The sequence below is a fragment of the Rhizopus microsporus genome (genome assembly GCF_002708625.1).
Source record: "Rhizopus microsporus ATCC 52813 unplaced genomic scaffold scaffold_2, whole genome shotgun sequence".
Lineage (NCBI taxonomy): Eukaryota > Fungi > Mucoromycota > Mucoromycetes > Mucorales > Rhizopodaceae > Rhizopus > Rhizopus microsporus.
The window spans coordinates 1,161,685-1,178,977 of record NW_019671917.1 but is presented as its reverse complement, the minus strand read 5'-3'; the positions used below and the strand labels follow the sequence as shown (position 1 = coordinate 1,178,977).

At 37.2% G+C, this 17,293-nt stretch overlaps 9 protein-coding genes across 9 annotated transcripts; 6 read left to right on the top strand and 3 right to left on the bottom strand.

Moving 5' to 3' along the window:
* Positions 1–159: 159 nt before the first annotated feature.
* Positions 160–1,221, top strand: RHIMIDRAFT_197387 (ubiquitin-protein ligase RMD5; the record flags this gene model as incomplete). Its single annotated transcript, XM_023606200.1, has 4 exons — positions 160–416; positions 463–617; positions 676–838; positions 894–1,221. Coding segments are annotated over 4 exons (903 nt in total), but the record flags the coding sequence as incomplete, so codon positions are not given.
* Positions 1,222–1,229: 8 nt separating this feature from the next.
* Positions 1,230–2,836, bottom strand: RHIMIDRAFT_246892 (uncharacterized protein; the record flags this gene model as incomplete). The annotated part of the gene is made up of 4 exons (XM_023610357.1): positions 1,230–2,324; positions 2,380–2,568; positions 2,647–2,726; positions 2,776–2,836. 4 exons carry the CDS (start codon positions 2,834–2,836, stop codon positions 1,230–1,232), a joined length of 1,425 nt encoding a protein of 474 aa, XP_023470048.1.
* Positions 2,837–4,662: 1,826 nt separating this feature from the next.
* RHIMIDRAFT_265774 (subtilisin-like protein) lies at positions 4,663–6,425 on the top strand. The gene is made up of 6 exons (XM_023611851.1): positions 4,663–5,076; positions 5,135–5,197; positions 5,251–5,558; positions 5,613–5,825; positions 5,879–5,967; positions 6,017–6,425. Exons 1-6 carry the CDS (start codon positions 4,675–4,677, stop codon positions 6,364–6,366), a joined length of 1,425 nt encoding a protein of 474 aa, XP_023470047.1. The 5' UTR covers positions 4,663–4,674; the 3' UTR covers positions 6,367–6,425.
* Positions 6,426–6,809: 384 nt separating this feature from the next.
* On the top strand, positions 6,810–7,286 carry RHIMIDRAFT_300735 (uncharacterized protein; the record flags this gene model as incomplete). Its single annotated transcript, XM_023614357.1, has 1 exon — positions 6,810–7,286. The coding sequence occupies one exon, from the start codon at positions 6,810–6,812 to the stop codon at positions 7,179–7,181; it is 372 nt and encodes a 123-aa protein (XP_023470046.1). The 3' UTR covers positions 7,182–7,286.
* Positions 7,287–7,808: 522 nt separating this feature from the next.
* Positions 7,809–8,362, bottom strand: RHIMIDRAFT_60489 (uncharacterized protein). Its single transcript, XM_023615461.1, has one exon. It carries the CDS (start codon positions 8,320–8,322, stop codon positions 8,041–8,043), a length of 282 nt encoding a protein of 93 aa, XP_023470045.1. The 5' UTR covers positions 8,323–8,362; the 3' UTR covers positions 7,809–8,040.
* Positions 8,363–8,833: 471 nt separating this feature from the next.
* RHIMIDRAFT_289166 (uncharacterized protein) lies at positions 8,834–9,680 on the top strand. Its single transcript, XM_023613620.1, has 2 exons — positions 8,834–8,969; positions 9,018–9,680. The coding sequence occupies exons 1-2, from the start codon at positions 8,897–8,899 to the stop codon at positions 9,206–9,208; spliced, it is 264 nt and encodes an 87-aa protein (XP_023470044.1). The 5' UTR covers positions 8,834–8,896; the 3' UTR covers positions 9,209–9,680.
* A 20-nt stretch (positions 9,681–9,700) lies between these two features.
* RHIMIDRAFT_289165 (uncharacterized protein) lies at positions 9,701–15,318 on the bottom strand. The gene is made up of 14 exons (XM_023613619.1): positions 15,041–15,318; positions 14,882–14,982; positions 14,588–14,823; positions 14,455–14,535; positions 14,329–14,395; positions 13,944–14,270; positions 13,373–13,892; positions 11,741–13,315; positions 11,470–11,684; positions 11,333–11,419; positions 11,217–11,285; positions 11,080–11,163; positions 10,894–11,023; positions 9,701–10,846 (listed from the first exon to the last, which is right to left on the bottom strand). The coding sequence occupies exons 1-14, from the start codon at positions 15,216–15,218 to the stop codon at positions 9,765–9,767; spliced, it is 4,752 nt and encodes a 1,583-aa protein (XP_023470043.1). The 5' UTR covers positions 15,219–15,318; the 3' UTR covers positions 9,701–9,764.
* A 906-nt stretch (positions 15,319–16,224) lies between these two features.
* RHIMIDRAFT_265770 (uncharacterized protein) lies at positions 16,225–16,743 on the top strand. Its single transcript, XM_023611850.1, has one exon. It carries the CDS (start codon positions 16,245–16,247, stop codon positions 16,665–16,667), a length of 423 nt encoding a protein of 140 aa, XP_023470042.1. The 5' UTR covers positions 16,225–16,244; the 3' UTR covers positions 16,668–16,743.
* RHIMIDRAFT_265769 (uncharacterized protein) lies at positions 16,683–17,293 on the top strand (the record flags this gene model as incomplete). The annotated part of the gene is made up of 1 exon (XM_023611849.1): positions 16,683–17,293. A coding segment is annotated over exon 1 (527 nt), but the record flags the coding sequence as incomplete, so codon positions are not given.

Here is a 17,293-nt window from a genome sequence, read left to right as displayed (position 1 = left end):
TTGCAAAAGATGTTGACAATACAAGAACATGCAAAAAAGTTACAATTTCAAAGACCACAAAAAGAGTTTCAAAGCACTTTATCAAAGCTTGGAAAGGAGATTGACAGGGTATGATTTTTTTTATCAAGTAGAATAGGATTAATTTGTGTATTTATATAGAAATTTAAGCAAGATGTATCCGTTATATATCATCCAGAAGCATTTGCTGATAAACAAGATTTAATCTATCGTGCTTTGGCTTTACATTTCACTCGACAAGGTCAATTTGATTTGTGTGAGGAATTTTTAAATGAAGCAGAAATACCTATCGATAATGAACTACGCGATACAGTTGAGAAACTAAGAAATGATATTGAACAAATGTATACGATTCTAGACAAAATAGAAAAGGGAAAAGATCTAAGCTTGGCTATTCAGTAAGGAAAAGCATTATGGATTGAATGTGTATATTAATTATAATAGATGGGCCGAAGCTAATCATGATGAATTGAAGAAAATGCAAAGTAGCTTGGAATTTAGTTTACATCGTATGAGATTCATTCAAATACTATTGTCAAAAACACCCATGGAAGCAATACAGTACGGAAGAAGACATTTTGGAACATTTTCAGAAAAGCGTTACCATGGTAAGAAAAAGAAACAATGAAAGAGTGAATGATTAAACATAGTTTATAGAAATAAAGAGATTGATGACAGCTCCATTATTTGTAAATGATTTACTCAACTCTCGCTACAGCGACCTCTGCTCTCCATCCAATTGGACAGATATCAAGCAAGAATTTCAAAAGGACTTTTGCTCTTTATTAAGGATGAGTATACAGAGCCCACTATATACAAGGTAAAAAGAATAAACCATCTAATTGATCATTTATTAAAAAAAAAGAGAAATATAGTGTTTACGTAGGCACCACCGCTTTACCTGTCATCATGAAACTATACAAGGTGATGATAATGAATAAGGCTGAATGGAGTGCTCAAGGTGAACTGCCCGTCGAAATACCTCTGGAAGAAGAGCTGAGATATCATTCTGTATTTGCTTGTCCTGTTTCAAAGGAACAGGCAACAGATAATAACCCTCCTATGATGATGCCCTGTGGTCATGTTATCTGCAAAGAAAGTTTAACTCGTCTCGCAAGAAGTAGTAGGTCCTCTTCCAAGTTTAAATGTCCTTATTGTCCTCAAGAATCTACCTTTGATCAAGCAACGCAGGTTTATTTTTAATAAAGTTATTATTCAAGCTTTTTAGCTCTATATAAAACAATGTATGCAGTATGCCAGTCTCCTCCTCCATCAAGGCGTTCAATCTCTGCATCTTGTAAGACGGATACTTTATCGTCATCAAATTTATACCATTCATTGGTATCTTTTTTCACCCATGCGATATAATGTCCACTATCGGCTGATCTACCAACGTGTGTCAAGACAGCACAGAGTTCATATTGTCCTGTTGGATTACATCCCACATCCTTTACGAGATCAGGGTCCAAGTATTCCTTCCAGTCAACTTTTTCTTCTTCTGTAGAAACATCCATGCTAGATGGACCATCCTCTCCATCTAACTTTCTACGTTTTTCTTCTCTTTGTTTTTGAATCTTTTTATCTTCTACTTCCTTCATCTTCAACTTGGCCTTACTAAACTTGTTTTGTAGTTCAGGAGTACACAGTTCTGTTGCATCAAACTCCAAAGGAAATTTGACCTTTCGTAAAATCTTGGCTCTAACCTGTTCTTGTGGTTTCCAAAAGAAACGAATAAACTGCACAGGCAGATACTGAGGAAGTCTACTGACAAGAGACCTACGCTGGTACTTGGCTGTGCGATTTAAAGTAGGAGAATGCTTTTCGATCTCTTCAGTCATGGACTCCATGATACCACTGATCATATAGTTTGTATTGATAGAGATATGGCAGCTTAACTTGTTAAAAGCATCTGTACTCACCGTTTCCTCTTCTTCGGATGATTCTGCACACTTTGTTACCGTCTTTAGCTCTCCTGTCATATAGCGTTCAATAAAGTTCTTATCCTCCTCTTGCTTGGGCAGCTTGGCTCTCAAGACTGAGATAATTTCACTCCAACATTCTTCCGCGTCTTGCTGCATAGGAATACCACCTTGTCCTGTTTGACTAAACTGAGGAAATGCCTGGCGCAGCATTTGCCAAAAGACAAGTGGAGGAAATCCATCTGAAGCCTTTGAAAGGTTCGTGAAGAGATCACGAAGACTTGCTACAAGGTTTCCACGATTATCTACACCACTTAGTCCCCCTTGATACTTTTCTAATGATTGCTGAAGCTCAGGCATCACACGAAGACATTGCAATGTAGCATTCTAAAGAGAGTTACGTAAGCTGCTGCATTTTACCATTCCTATTTTTTTTTCTTACCATATAACAAGTATTACCAAGGTTTTCTAAACCAGGTGGAATATCCAAAGCTTCCATGACTTCAGCGTCAGTCATATCTTCCAAGAACTGGACAGGTTTTGGTGGAGGCTTGGGAAGTTCTCCCGCAGTACCCATCATCATGAAAGTATGTCCATCCTTTAAACCAAGCTGGTTTAAATCTGTCGTGTCCTATAACGTTTTGTTTTGTTGGTCAAGTGTTTTTTATAAGTCTGTGTATGCCCTTGCCTTCAAGATGCCTCCTTTGACCATGATTTTCTGTCTTTCAGGAGGAACACCTGTTTGAGAGTAGATTTGTGTCTTAAATAGTTCAGGTGATTCGTCAGTGTCTAAGGCACTCATGAGTTGCTTTATTAAATAATTGGTTTTATGCCTTACCTAATTCAATACTATCAAATTTCTTTCCGCTCCACTTGACATTAACGTTGATCTTGGGCATTTTGTTGTAGGTTCAAAAGAAATAAATGTCGCTTGTTCTGAAACTTTTTGTTTATTTAACCAAAAATGATTACTGGTTGTACCTACGCCAATTCCAGTTGAGTCGGACTTTGGATGTGGTCAATAGCAGCTATTCGAGTCGCGCTTTTTTGTTGGAAAGCGTACGCCTTTGTCCTCCTCTCGTCAGCTACCACCTGCAGTGGAGTTGGAACTAGCGCTGTAGAAATTAAGCCTCTTAATGTATGCGAAAAGCTCATGGATGTTGAAGTTGAATATCTGGAAACTAGATTGACTAACCATAGTGCCAATGGTACAAAACAGAGTTTAATCAAGATAATTTATGGTGTTGAAAAGCTTTCAGCGTAGAGTATCAAGCCAATACTGTATTTTTATTAATTATTGACGTTAATTTTATAAAATATTGTCGTAAAATAAAGAATTATTTACGTAAAAAGGCGACAAAGAAAAATAGGTTTGAATAAAACGACATCATGTCAAAAGAGAGAGAGATAATGAGTATATGTAGAAAAAGAGAGAAAAAGCATGTTAGTATTAGAGCACATATCCTGATATTAGTTTTACTTACCACCAAGGTGCAATCTGGGGAGGGTAGCGATAACTACCCAGGAGAAGTTTAAACAAAAAAAAAAAGAAACGGAGGACAGAGAGAACCCAGGGCGTCAGAAGAGACTACTGGGGAGCGTTCCAGATACACGCCAGAGAGCAAAGAGGGCGGGATAAGCGAGTTAGAGCAAGGACCATGAGGACAGGTTAGTTTTGATTGGTGAATCTTTGAACACTCAGAGAGACACTTGATAACTGCTGTAAAGAAGCAAAAAAAGGACTCAATTAAAATGGGTTTTTATATGTTTTTCTTTTTCAAATAGGGTATCTAGGACAAAGAAATCATGTCAAATAGAAGCAATCTGCTTCGTGACCATTCAAGAATATGCATTGCCAAATATGACTACATGTTCTTCTGATTTTATGGAAAAACCGAATAAAGAATTTAAACTTTTACAAGGAGACTAAAGAGGGCAATTTCTAATATTAAATTAATTTCAACTCCAAGACAGCCCACCTATTAATATTGCTGTCAAATAGGATAGTGAGCCATATTCTTTTTGTATTTGTCATTACTCTGATAACATTACAATGGTTTCAATACGACATCTAAATTTGGAAATACAGTATATCCATGGATGTCAAGGCTGATACTACGAAAATATTCTTGGTAACGGCGAATTTACATTTCATACAACATGAATTTTGTTCTCACCATTGGATGCATTTATTTTCGATCACAGGCGAATTTACTTTCCGGAAAGAGTGTATAGCATTTTCAGCTGATAATTTCAAAAGTTGTTAGTTTCTTCAAAAGTGGTATACCAAAATTAAAAGTCATCTTTTAAAAGTATGAAATGATCTGTTATCAGCTGCAGACATATGTACTTCTTTTTGTTTGATTTATTGACTTGTATTTCTCTATTTGGTTGATCAATAAATTAAGAACTTAGTTTTTAACAGCTCTCCTTATACGTAAATTAAAATGACCTGTAGCTCAGATTATCTAGAATTTGTTGAACAGCAGCTAGTCCATGCCAGCTACTTATCAACCAAGCCTTTACTTGCCAAGTCTACTTTTTCTTTTGTTGTATATGCTTATAAGCAAAGATGGACTACATCTGTTTTTCTCTAAAAAAAGATATTCTAAAGGGCCGAAAAGTGTACAAAGATGCGGAGAAGATGCCTGTACAACATTTTGAATTGCCAAAATATTAGTTGTAACGATGAAAGCAAGCTATTTTATTCTTTCTTTCTTTGCTTCATCGTTAGTCAATGATTGCTACTCTTTTCTTACTATGTTTATACTTTTATAACGTAGCCTTAGCCAGCATCCACAAAAATGTAGCACCCGTAGTCTCAGAATTAAAGGACACTGACCAATATATCATCATATTTAAACCTGAAGTTCCATCCATAAAGATACATAATCAATTAAAGCACATACAGTTACATCAAACAACCAAGCATAAAAGTCATCATACATCCAAATTACATGCAGTCGATAATTCATATAGCAGTATTGGCAAATTTAAATGGTATTCAGCACAATTTTATTCAGAGCCATTTGAAGAATATCTTTCAACAAATCAAACAGTCAATGACACAGTCCATTATTGGGTAAAAGATACTCAGTTTTCACTACAAGAGTTTATACAGACAAATCCTCCAAGCTGGGTAAATATCGATATTAAAAGTAACCTATTTACTTTAATTAATACAGCTGCTTTATTAGGGGTTGGATAGAATTGATCAAAGAGAAGGGTTAGATAACGAGTATAGATTTGCTTCCAGTCAAGTAAGTAAAAAGAAATTACTCCACAAGATAAGTGTCGCAAACTCTGTAGAAAGGGAACTGGCGTCACTATTTATCTAATGGACACTGGAATTCGTGAAGATCACAACGATATTGCTGGAAGAGTGACTATTGGCAAAACCATCGTAGGTGACCCCAACGACCCTTCAGATAAGAATGGCCATGGTACATTTGTTGCTGGCGTTTGCTGTGGAACAAAGTACGGTGTTGCAAAAAATGCCCAAATCGTATCTGTCAAAACATTGGATGATGAAGGCAACGGCCGTCTGTCTGATGTATTGATCGGGCTTGAATGGATCGTCCAACAGCATAAAAGTCAACCAAATGCAAAAAGCATTGTGAAGTAAGTTTTGGAAAATTTTTATATAGAGGTACGAGATGCTTAGTCTTCGATTAGTTTATCCTTGGGTGCTTTGTACAGTCAACCGACCAACGATGCCATCACAGCAGCAATGTCCTTAGGAATTCATTTTTCGATTGCAGCAGGGAACTATGGTGAAGATGCCTGCAAGTATTCACCAGGATCAACACCTGGTGCTATTACAGTAGGTGCCTTTGATCAGGATGATTCTGTCTCTTACTACTCAAACTTTGGAAAATGTGTCGATATGTAAAGGATGCACTACATATTTAACTTCTTCCTTTATTCACTTATAAACATAGATTTGCCCCTGGAACAAACATTAAATCAATATGGCCAACAAGCCAAGACGCTACGCATGTACTCACCGGTACATCCATGGCAGCACCGCGTAAGATAGATAATTAAATGAAAATGCTTCACATTAACCATTACATTAGATGTGGCAGGCACTATGGCTATTTTTCTCTCCCAAGCGAACTTTACGCCACCAGAACTTGCAACCTATCTAAAGAATGTTTCAACTTTACGAACTGAGGACTTTACAATCAACAATACAGGCACTTGGTACAGTGAAAATAAGACTGTGATTGATAATGCGATCGATGTTGGATATCAAGTACAGAATTTAATGAATCAAAAGACTCGAGTTAATTTATTATATAATCATCCTCAAGATGGACAGCAATTTTGGGTTTATGGTCGAACTCTCAATTCTGCTTCTATTTTATCTTTTAACTTTATGATACCTCTTTTTACTGCTATAATAACTTTTATAATCCTCTTTTAGAAAACAATAAAGAATGCTATTACCATTATCATCCTTTTCACTTAAATAGCAAGCATTTGATGCTGATTCTTGTTAACCTAAAGAAGTCTATTCGTTTTGTCGATAATTGCATGAGTTGCTCAAGCATCCAGGTTCATAGACTGACGATCAAAAATCAGTTAAAAAGCTATTCCAGTGTTGGCGTGCAGTTCACTTTGTAATGAAATAGGCCTTATACAGATTATACACTCAAAGAAAGCTTTGATTTACTCTCTACAATATCCATAACATTTTTATGCGATTAAGTATAACTCTTCAAAGATTACTGGTATACTGAAACGGTTTTATCGCCACAAGATAACTAAAGCCCCTTGATTTTAGCATGAAATTTATATGCACTCCCGCCCCTTTTTTCTTTCCAATTCTCCTTTCCCCTGTTACATTGTACAAAAGCTTTAGCTTAAATGACTCGATCCTTATCTCAAGATTTACAAAACAGTCTTCGTTCTCTTTTGTCTGAGCCCGACATGTCCTTTGACGAGATTGCTCAACGATTACATGTCTCTAAACCGACTGTTTCGCGTTATTGTAACTCATGGGGTATCGCGCAACCTGATAATCTCGGGGGAAGACCTTCTATTTTAACCAAAACCAGCAAGGCGTTGATGAAGAGGATGGTGCTTACTGGTGAACTCAAGACTGTCAAGCAGGTTCATCAGCACTTTGTGAGTTTATACCCCAATTTAACTTACTACATCACCTTGAGTGCACTCAAGAGCATGGGCTTCAAGATATGCTCGAAGAGAAAGCATCCTTTCTATACAAGAAGCGCCTAAATTGGATCTTGGCGTACTGAAGCTAGACCGTATATGAGTAAAGAAGCGTAATCCTCTCTCTGATGAGTTAAAAAACAACGTCTAGGGGCTTGGATGATACTGAAATTTGCTTTGAAGTACTAACAAAAAATGACTTAGTGTAAATAACACCAACTTTTACAAACAACAAACCTTCACTTTTATTGAATACTTTATTTTGTATTTGAAATATCCACCTTATTACAATAAAACTTCATTGTACCTCTTATATAATTCCCTATCAATCTCTGAAAGTTCTTTGAAGTCGGATTATACTTCACTGTAACGAATATTGCTGGAATGCCAGTAATTGGGCTGATAGCACCACGAAGTAGCTTCTGTAGCATTGCCCTTCTTTCATAAACACCAAATTCCATAGGCTTGACTGTACTCTCCGAAAAGGACACGTAAGCTGTTGTTATTTAAAGTGATACAATGCTGGGGCTATTTTTTTTTGACTTGCTGTAAGCCCCTGACTTCCTTTGACATACACATCAAGATGAACCTTTGCTTAATAGCTTATAGTGATAAAAAATAAACAAGCAACATCAGTGGTCAGTGACTATAGTGAGTCCTTGTAAGTACTATAAAGACAAAAGAAAAGCCCGTAACTACGTCAAAAGCTGCATTGGACAGCATCACCAACTTTAAATACCCTATATCACTGTGATCAGGCTTCAGATACACCTTTGTTTTCTTCGGCTTGCTGGTGAAAAGGTTTATATCATAAAGTATATGGCATTGTCATTCCCTATAGTTATTAATCAAACTTTATCACGCTGAACAATTGATCAATGGATTTATAAACCAAGATATTGTAAGCAGTAAGTGAATCACCTTTTTAGGCATTCCAAACAAAACAACCAGGTAATTCGATATTCCCAATTTCCAACATGATATAAAGTGCATCGGTCAAGAGATGGACTAAATAGAAAAATACATAGCGACCAATCATTTGAAACACAAGAGCTCCATGCAAATTATGGATATCAATTGAATGGAAAACACTACATGCACCAGAAAATGCACCAAAAGCTAAACTAATTCTACGGGTGCCGCCTCTATTTATTACTTGTGATGTAGTCCAACAAAACTTTTCAATCTGCAGTGTCAAACTGAGCATGACTTTTATAAAATCGTCATATTGGTTTGTTTCTTTTCGAGAAGAAGAGATAAAAAGAAATGTTATTTATTTATTCATTCTAATTTTATGTTGTCAGTATATCAACCAAGGCCACTTAGTTCACGTGTAATTATGATAAATTCGTATTTTATATCAGTGAGAGTGAGCTGGACAGCTTTAGGTTAGGTTTTGATAATGTGAAGTTGTAGTGACAATATAGGTAACGTCCCAATTAAGCGCTTGTAGCATTAGCCTATTTTTGGTGCATGTTGTGTTGGCCATTCTAAGTAAGCGACTTAGGTTTCTAAAAATACGAAATTGATTTTGATTGGTCAACAACATCAATTTTGGTTTGCCTGCGACATCATTCTTCATTGGCGTGACCTTTATTTTGATTGGCTGCAGTTTTGCTTGTTGGAAACACTGCATTCCAGAAAAGTGATAAATCTTTTTCAAAGATCCGACTAATATTGTAAACTGACGGTATAATGACATCTTTGACGAAAATAAGCTTTTGTATTCATATATAAAGGAAACTTTTGGACCCTTTCTCTCTTTATTTTATAATTTCAATATGAATAACAAAGCCTACCTCGTCCTCATTGCTGTTGCTTGTCTTATTGCTGTAGTCAGTGCTCAGTCCTCAGGTAAGAAAGAAAAACGAAAGAATGTTCTTTAGCTAATATCTCTCTTAGTCAACCCTGTCGAATCTCTTCAAAGCAAGGCCTCAGGTGTCGCTGCTTCTGCTACCAACACATCTCCTTCTGCTCCTTCTAATACCGCTCATAGTGCTGGTTTCTCGTTAGCCACTAGCCTATCATCTACTGTTATGATGCAACTTGTCGTCATCTGCTCAGCCTTTATTGCTTCTTACTTTTTAGCTTAAATGCATCACCTAATGACTAGCTGCATATAACAGCGGCTTTTGAAATAAAGCTCATTTAATTTTATTGCAATGAAAGCAAACCAATGTCTTTTGCTTGTGCCTGACTTAAGTGTATTTCATCAAATACCCCTTCTTGTCACCTTGCACATAGTTGATCTAAAGCCACTTAACATTTCACATCATTGATTGAGTTTATATTATTGTGATATATTCCTAAAATAGGCATCCTCTCTCAAGCTAGATAATCAAGATTTAGTTACATGTAATTCATGCTCATGTCAGGTTATTTACATAAAGCCGATAAATCAGAATTTGTATTGTTACTGAGTGGTTTTTTATGTTTGGCGCGGGATTCTGTCGTAATGTACCTTGATTTAAAGATGCATCTTTTCTTTACTTTAATCTCATGTCATAAATGAACGCTTGATCTCTATTGTCTGCCTACCTGCATTCTTTTTTTTTTTATGAAGAGAGTCTATTTATTTATAAACAAGGTTTTATTTTGCTAATAAATATACAAGCATACATATACACATGCATTATAAGAAATAAGGGATTATTTTGTGCTCATTCTCCTTGCTCTAACTCGAAGGGTATGATCAAAGACGGGTCTAGTACTGGTTTTTCTAACTCTAACATGTCTAGTTGTTGCGGGTGCAGTTGTTAGTGATTGTGAAGAAATAGTTGATTCTGGAATGATAATAGCGGATAATGGCCTGGCATGACGACGGCTTCTAAGACTGCTTGTGCTATCCTGTACATTAGGAATCAGTAATGTCGAAGACGGGGCAGTAGCCGACATTGGACTATCCGTGGTGTCTTTGTCAGCAAATATCTGCCTGAAACCAGGAGATACATGAAGTACAGAGGCGCTCATACGTCGTCTTCCACCGTCAGGCAAGATCATACGATTGCTAGCGGAATGATTAAAGTCTACTAGAGCGCTAGCTGTCGGACTTGTCGCTTCTAAAAGTGAGCTGGATGCCTCTGCCTGAATAGATCTAAGCATTTTGTTGGCTCTTTGATAGATTGGATCCACATTTTGTGTAGAATATGACTGCTGAAGGGTTGTACTCACACTTGTAGATCTCTGCCTCTGTCGCTGGCTTCGTCTTCTTGCCTTCACATCAAGTGTGTCCTTTTTCAACTTGTCAAGCAAACTGTGTAAAATGGCCTTATCATCTTCCCCATCAGCTCCTTTAGCTTTGCCGGCGTTGCTATAGGCTCGTTTTCGTCGCTCTAGTTCTCTCTTCTTCTGCTTCTCTAATCTTTCCTGTCTCAATCTGTGTTCTCTCGAATCAGCAGAGCATTTCTCCCAATTAGTTGTAAACTCCTTGAATATACCAAAGAATTCATCTGGTGGCATCTTCTTGGGATCTTCACCATAGAATCTAACAGTCTGGTCGTAGTTTTCTTCCATCTTCTTTGAAAGCATTTGAATGCGCTTAAATTCAGTCGAAGATTCTTTATAAAACTGATGCATCTCAATTGCAAACTTATCCAACTCTTTTAGGCCTTCACCCTCTTCTGCATTTCCATTATTATTAGGCAATGGAAAATGTTCCTTTAGCTCTGATTCCAGTTTGCTCAATTCTTGTTCAATGCTCTGATATTCAGCAGTAACTTCGGCACGAGAGACTGGGTGTATGTTAATAACATAAGACACACTATGCGTTGCAACATACCTTTGGATGCTTGGCCGCATTCATCTAACTCTTCTAGAAAAGGTAAAATGTTTGGAAAATTCTTCTCTACAGCTTCAACCAAAAAGTGTAGTAGGGTTGTAGATTTTGATGTTCCTTTGGTGTCTATCAGCTTTTATTATTTAATTTTAATAAAGATGTTAGGCCTTTAAGCATATATAATCATACCTTATTTATGCTGGCAATCTTTATTCCAAATGCTCCACCACGATAAGTGTTTCCATTCAAAAAATTGCCTAGCAAAAGGATTAACTGAAAATGAAAAAGGTAAGTATGATGGGCTTAGAATACTTTGAGAGACATACATGCAGAAGTTCCTTGAAGCATTTGGCATCTTTCAGTGCTACAGATGCATTGTAAACAGAAGTAATTTGCTATTCGTTGTCAGACTTTCTATATCTTTATATACATGATACCTTACCTTATGCAACAACGTATATCTTTCCCAAAAAGTAGATTTAAACAACATGCATTCAAGTCTTTCTTTGAGTCTTGAGATTTTCATCATCTAATTTTTTGTATGGTTAAATACTATACATTGTCTTTTGCAACTTTTACCTGTAAGCAAAACTTCTCTGGCATTCCCAGCTTTTCAACATCCTCCAAAGGAGCATCTTCAAAAGGCTTTAGTTTTTCCGTTTCATCTGGTGTCGGCAGATACTTTAACAAGTTTAGAATGATTTGTTCATCTAAAAAGTAAGGATCCAATCTCAAAAAAGAGAAGCGAATTTCATCAAAAGGGATCTTCTTGATAATGTTTTTTATAAATATATCTGTTTGTGTAATACAAATGAGTAAATGTAGATACAATTTTACCTAATGAACTTACTCAAATTATATGCTTTTTTGGTGTCTAATATCAGTGTTTCTTCTTTGAGTGGTTTTGCTTTAAGTTCAACGACTGGCTTTTGAGCAAATGTTATCTCAACATCGTCAAATACCCCAGCCTTTGCTAATTGATATTCCATGAGTGAGTCAGTGGATTCAATTTGCTTGTGAACTGATACTTCAATCTCGCGTTCAAAATCGTGCCAAATCGTTTGCTTAATGCTCGAAAAGTTCATCTTTTCCCATTCTACAAATTTTAGCTTCTGTTTGGGTTGAAACGCGCTAGGCTTTCTTCCGCTGCTGCCTAAAAACACTGGAGGTGGCGGTGATTGCACTTCTAAACCATTATTTTCTGTATTGCCTTCACTTGAAGAAGGTAGAATTTGCCCAGATAAGGTTGGTAATGGTGGGGGAGGTGGAGGTGGAGGTGGAGGTGGAGGAGGGGGCGGCGGTGGAGGCGATGATGCTCCCGTTACTTCATCAGTTATGGATTCTTCTTCCTTTGATTCTTTTTCTGCAGACAGGTCCTCGCCAAAGACATAATTATCAAATGAAAATCCTTTTTCATCCTGTTCAGGTATGACTTCAATCTCTGGAACAGAGTCCAATGGAACGATAGATGAAGGGTGCATCATCAAGTCTTCTGCCGTGCCAAGGTCTTCCACAATCGATTTTCTCGACCGTTGATTTTCGGTTGTATTCGAAGTTAAAGAGTTAATAGTGTCCTTTTCTGATATATTCTTTGCACTCTGTAGACTTCCATGGCTAGACGACGTTGTTATAGATTGATTGATTGAACTCTTACGGCTACTGCTTCCTGATTTCTTTGATCCTATGCTTACTGCTGAATCAGTCGAGTTACCACGAGCTTTTTTGGATAAAGCATCATTGCTTGACCTTCTAACAAAACTTCCAATCTTGGATTTCAGTGACTGTCGAATTGTTTCTGAAAATCCACTACTGTGTTGATTGGAAAAGGACGCTCTTGCCGAATGCTGACCATTATCCTCTGATCGTCTTGGTGAAGGCGATGGAACTTTACTGGCAGTAGAGCTTGAAGAAACGTTATTAGAGGTAGCTGAAGGTGATATACGAGGTGATTTCGACGTAGCAATCGAGTTCCTTGAAGGACTCCGTGACACTGGCGTCTTTGTTTGGTTGCTACGAGAGTGAGATTGAGCATGGCTATTTGCCGCTTGTTGCTGCTGTTGTTGTTGTTGCTGCTGCTGTACTGGCTGTACTTTTTGCTGCACTGGTTGCGCTTTTTGCTGCGGTTGAGTCTGTTTTTGTGATTGTGGTTGTTGTGATGGCTGAGAAGATGTGTTTACGAGCTGAAGGTGATGATTTCTAAAGCTTCGTCGCTTCGGTGACGGATTACCATACTCTGTAAGACTTCGTACTGAATCATGTAGCTTTCTCATCTTTGTCTCAGTGTCTAGTAATTCAGATTTATATCGTTCTTCCGTACTTTTAAAAAATATCTTCAACATCGCATTGGTTTGCCGTGAAAGGCTAAGGTCTTTTTCAAGATATTCTATCTTTGCTTCTAATGCTCTTATAAGGTCTTCACAGCCATCTAAGCAAAAAAAAAAAATAGAATGAGTAACTGGAAATAGTATCAAGAAAGCCTTACCATTGTGCGTAATAGTTCCAATAGGTGATTTTGGGTATATCTCTTCTTCAACATACTGCTCTTTGGAGAATTTGGGTATTAAACTTTGTACAGTAAACTCACTCGCATTTTCTGAATAGTTATTTGCATCTGTGGCTACTTGCTGAACAAGCATCTCTATTAACTGAAATTGATAATTGCTTTTCTCGGGATTGTCTTGAATCTTTAACAAATAGCAAAGTATATGGTGTAAACTGTTATAACTGGGTGTGTTTTGTGTCAAGGTAAGTAAACTGTGCAAGACACTCATCGGATCCATGCTGAAAAAGGTTTCCATATCCTCTTGCATTGCATCTACTTCTATTTCTTCTCTAAACTTTTGAATGGCAAGATTGATGTGTTCGTGATTCAGTTGCTCCATCTTTTTAAATATCTCGTTTACACCCGCCTTTTCTAGCTCTTGGCTTACTAGAAGCCTTTCTTTACGATCTTCAACAATATCAGGTCTGACGAGGGTGTTGATAAACAATACGCTAATGAACTACATGGCTTGATTAGAATAAGTGAAGGGCGATAAAAGATTTATACATACCATGTACTGTGTTATTTGCGAATCACCCGCCCCCACCATGCCCGTAGCCTTTAGATCATGGCTAGCTCCAACTGCAGATCCCATCTTTCCTCTTCCATCCAATGTTTTCTCCAATGCCCGTAGCCAAGCGTCGAAACGTCCAAAGTCTTTTCCAAACTGTTTTAATAGTTCCATGCCATGCAGTACCATCGATCTGCCATTTGGTAAAAAACAAAAGGCAGTCAAGGACTCACAGGCCTGGGTTCTTGCAGGGATATAAGGCGATAAGAGCGAAACGCAAAAGTTATCGATGATTCGAGAATGCTTGAAGGCTTCTTGAATACCTGACTATGAAAAAGGGAGGTGTTATGATCAAAGGATACACAGAGTCAATTTTGTATGGTACCTTCTTGTTCATCAAAGTGTTTAAGCATTTCAAGATCTCGAGTTCTATTTTATGATCTGTCTGTGTTCTGATCATATCTTTATTAATCTTTCTTTTGTGTCTCCTTTGCTTCCCTTTTTAACCTACCTATTTTGTTTTTTGTGGATAATCCCGAGTTCTTTTGCGATCACTTGCATACCGCCATCCTGGATAAACCGCTCTAACCAACTATGGAATGAATAGTCAGTGTTTCGTATACGTATGCATATATATGTATTACCTATCCGAGGTTCTGATATAATAGGATACTTCCAGTATAAGTTCATACGTAATCCCCTTTTGTCGTTGCTTACATAATATTTTGACATAGTTGGGTGGAGCAGTTTTCTTTGATGCTGCGCTACCAATTGATTTCAAAGTAGAAGTTGATGACTTTTTTGAAATGACTCTTTTTGAAGCCGCAATGTACTCATCAGAAAGACTAGCGAGTTGTTCTTCATCTAGATCGAGTTGTTTCTAACATCTAATTTAAGTATATAAAACATTCAAATAATGCCTTATAAGGAATATTTACTGCTACTTCTGTAAATAAGTCTTCTGCACTATCCTGATCTTCCGTAGTCGTCGACAAATTGAATGTCAATGTCTCCGTCTTTTTGCTTTCATTTGCTTTATCTAAAATCTAAGTTAATCTGCCCTGTTTTGAATTTCAGGAACAAAAGTCCTCATATACCAGAGTTGACTGTTTTGGAAGGTTTCAGATCTTTTTTAGGTACTTTGTTTGATATAATCAAAGGGGGTGTATTTGTAACTGAAGTGATTGAACTTCTTCTAGCATAGCTTGCTGCCCTTAACCTGCTGCTTGGTTTCCTATTACTACGCTTATTTCCAATACTTGATATAAAATCCATGTTAAGGTAGAGCTCACACGAAAATGTGTGGCAAAAAACCTTGTTGAAGTTGAAAAGAAAAAAGAAGGAAGAAAAAGAAAATATAATTTAAGGAGCTTTGCCTTTTTTTATTGTTACTTGTCGTGTTACATGTTTTCTTCTTTCCATTGTGTGGAATATAGGTTTCAGCGGATGTTAAATTGCTTAAAAAGGTTCATTGCCCTCAAGCAAATTATTATTCTCTAAAGCACAGAGCTTTTTTCGTGTAAACAAAGGACTTGATTTAGTCTTTGATTATTATACGCGACTAAAAGATATAGCAAACATATCTCTTGTAATCACTGATTAGAGATCTGTGTTACACACTGTATGATAAGACAGAGACAGCCAAGTCAAAATTGAAATTGAATCTGATAGCTGCATTAATTGCTGTTCTGTAGTTTCAGATTGGAGACACGATAATAATAAATAAAACTTGGTTTTGTAAGATGCTAATAGGACAAAGCAAAGGGAGAGCTTAGATAAATTGTGTAGGAGATCATGCTGTAATCTAATTTGCGGAATTTGATCGGCCACTTCATTGTAGTCTGTATTCTGTTGCCTGGATACCAGGAGAAAAGAGGAGTTGCTTAGAAGATAGAGATATTTTTATAATGACACGCTTGGCATAATAAATTAATGGAACTAGTGAGTCTATCTGATATAAACAATGTCACCAGCATACAAATTCATTATTAAAAGTAGATTGGTATTTTAGCTGTTAAATGATATACTAGTAAAGTTATAAAAACAAAAAGAAGGAGTTGTCAAGTACATCAAATGTAACTTATTACACTCAATTTATCAGTACAAATATACTATGATTTTCACACAGTAGGAGGTTGTTGGGATAAAGGGAAACCTCACCAGAATTGGTATGCTGGTGTTGTCACAGCTCATATTTTAAGTCAAGAAATGTATCAAGGGCACGACTATCGATTTTATTATTCTGCAGTATCTCTCTTTTTTTATTTCCAGTTTTTTTTTTTTTTTTTTTAAAAAAAAAAAATGTCTTCAAGTGTCATTTTCGAAAGCGTTCCTGTGTTCTCTTCTGCAATTATCGCCGAATTGGAAAAGAAATTAAAAGGCGATCAGGTTTTTCACCAAAGTCTGTCTGATGGCGCCAAGTCTGGAGCCACTCGCTTGATCCAGTTTTGGAATTACAGGTGTTCTTTAATCCCTGTAGATGAGCAGACAATGGATGAGCCTCAGTACTCAAGTATTGGTGACAGTGTGAAGGCTGTCACGTCTCCTGATGGAAAGGAGTGTGGGGGTGTGCAGTCAGGCGATGAGGTTCTTGAAGAGCTTGTTTCCGATGTCGAGAGTGATGAATGGTCCTTGCCATGCACTCCTCTCTTGTACTGCTTGCGTTTTCAAGAGAATGGATCAATAAGATTTCTTCAAGGCAAGAATGTCGATGGTAAGCCATAAATCAATATTTAGACAAAAATTTCTAACACACTTGCTTAAATAAAAGATTCTCTTCCCGCGAGCCATTCCATTGCAGGCAAGTTGTCTGATGTCGTTGAGATGCTTGGTACTGATGATCGAGGCATTGACGGCCAAGATGAAGAAGTAGACTGCAACAATGAGCAAAAGGCTGCTAATGCTGCTCTTGTTGTGCCTGCTGATATTAAATCAGTAGCGAAAATATGCGAGGACCACAAGCCTTTTCCTATCAAGGCTTTCCGCAAGAGGTTCGGTGCCTTTTTCAAGAATGTAAAGAAAGCCTTGAAGAAGCAGCCAAAAAAGAAGGGCATGAAAGGTATTGCTTGGGGCGAAAAGCCTGATGTTCTCCCTGTAGTAAGTTTTTTTTTTTTTTCAAGTTTTTCAATTATTGCAATCCAGTGCTCACATCATTCAAAGGTCCCAATCCAACAAACTTGCAAGAACAATGAGCAAAGTCTGAGCTCGAAGGCATTCTTGTATGAGGGGTGCCTTGGCCTGATTGGTTCAAGAATCTTTGTAGCTAACAGGCAACAAATCTTTGGTATTAGCATCGATGAGCAAATTTGGGTAAATAACATCGAAAAGGCGGCAGATGATCAGGAAGGTAG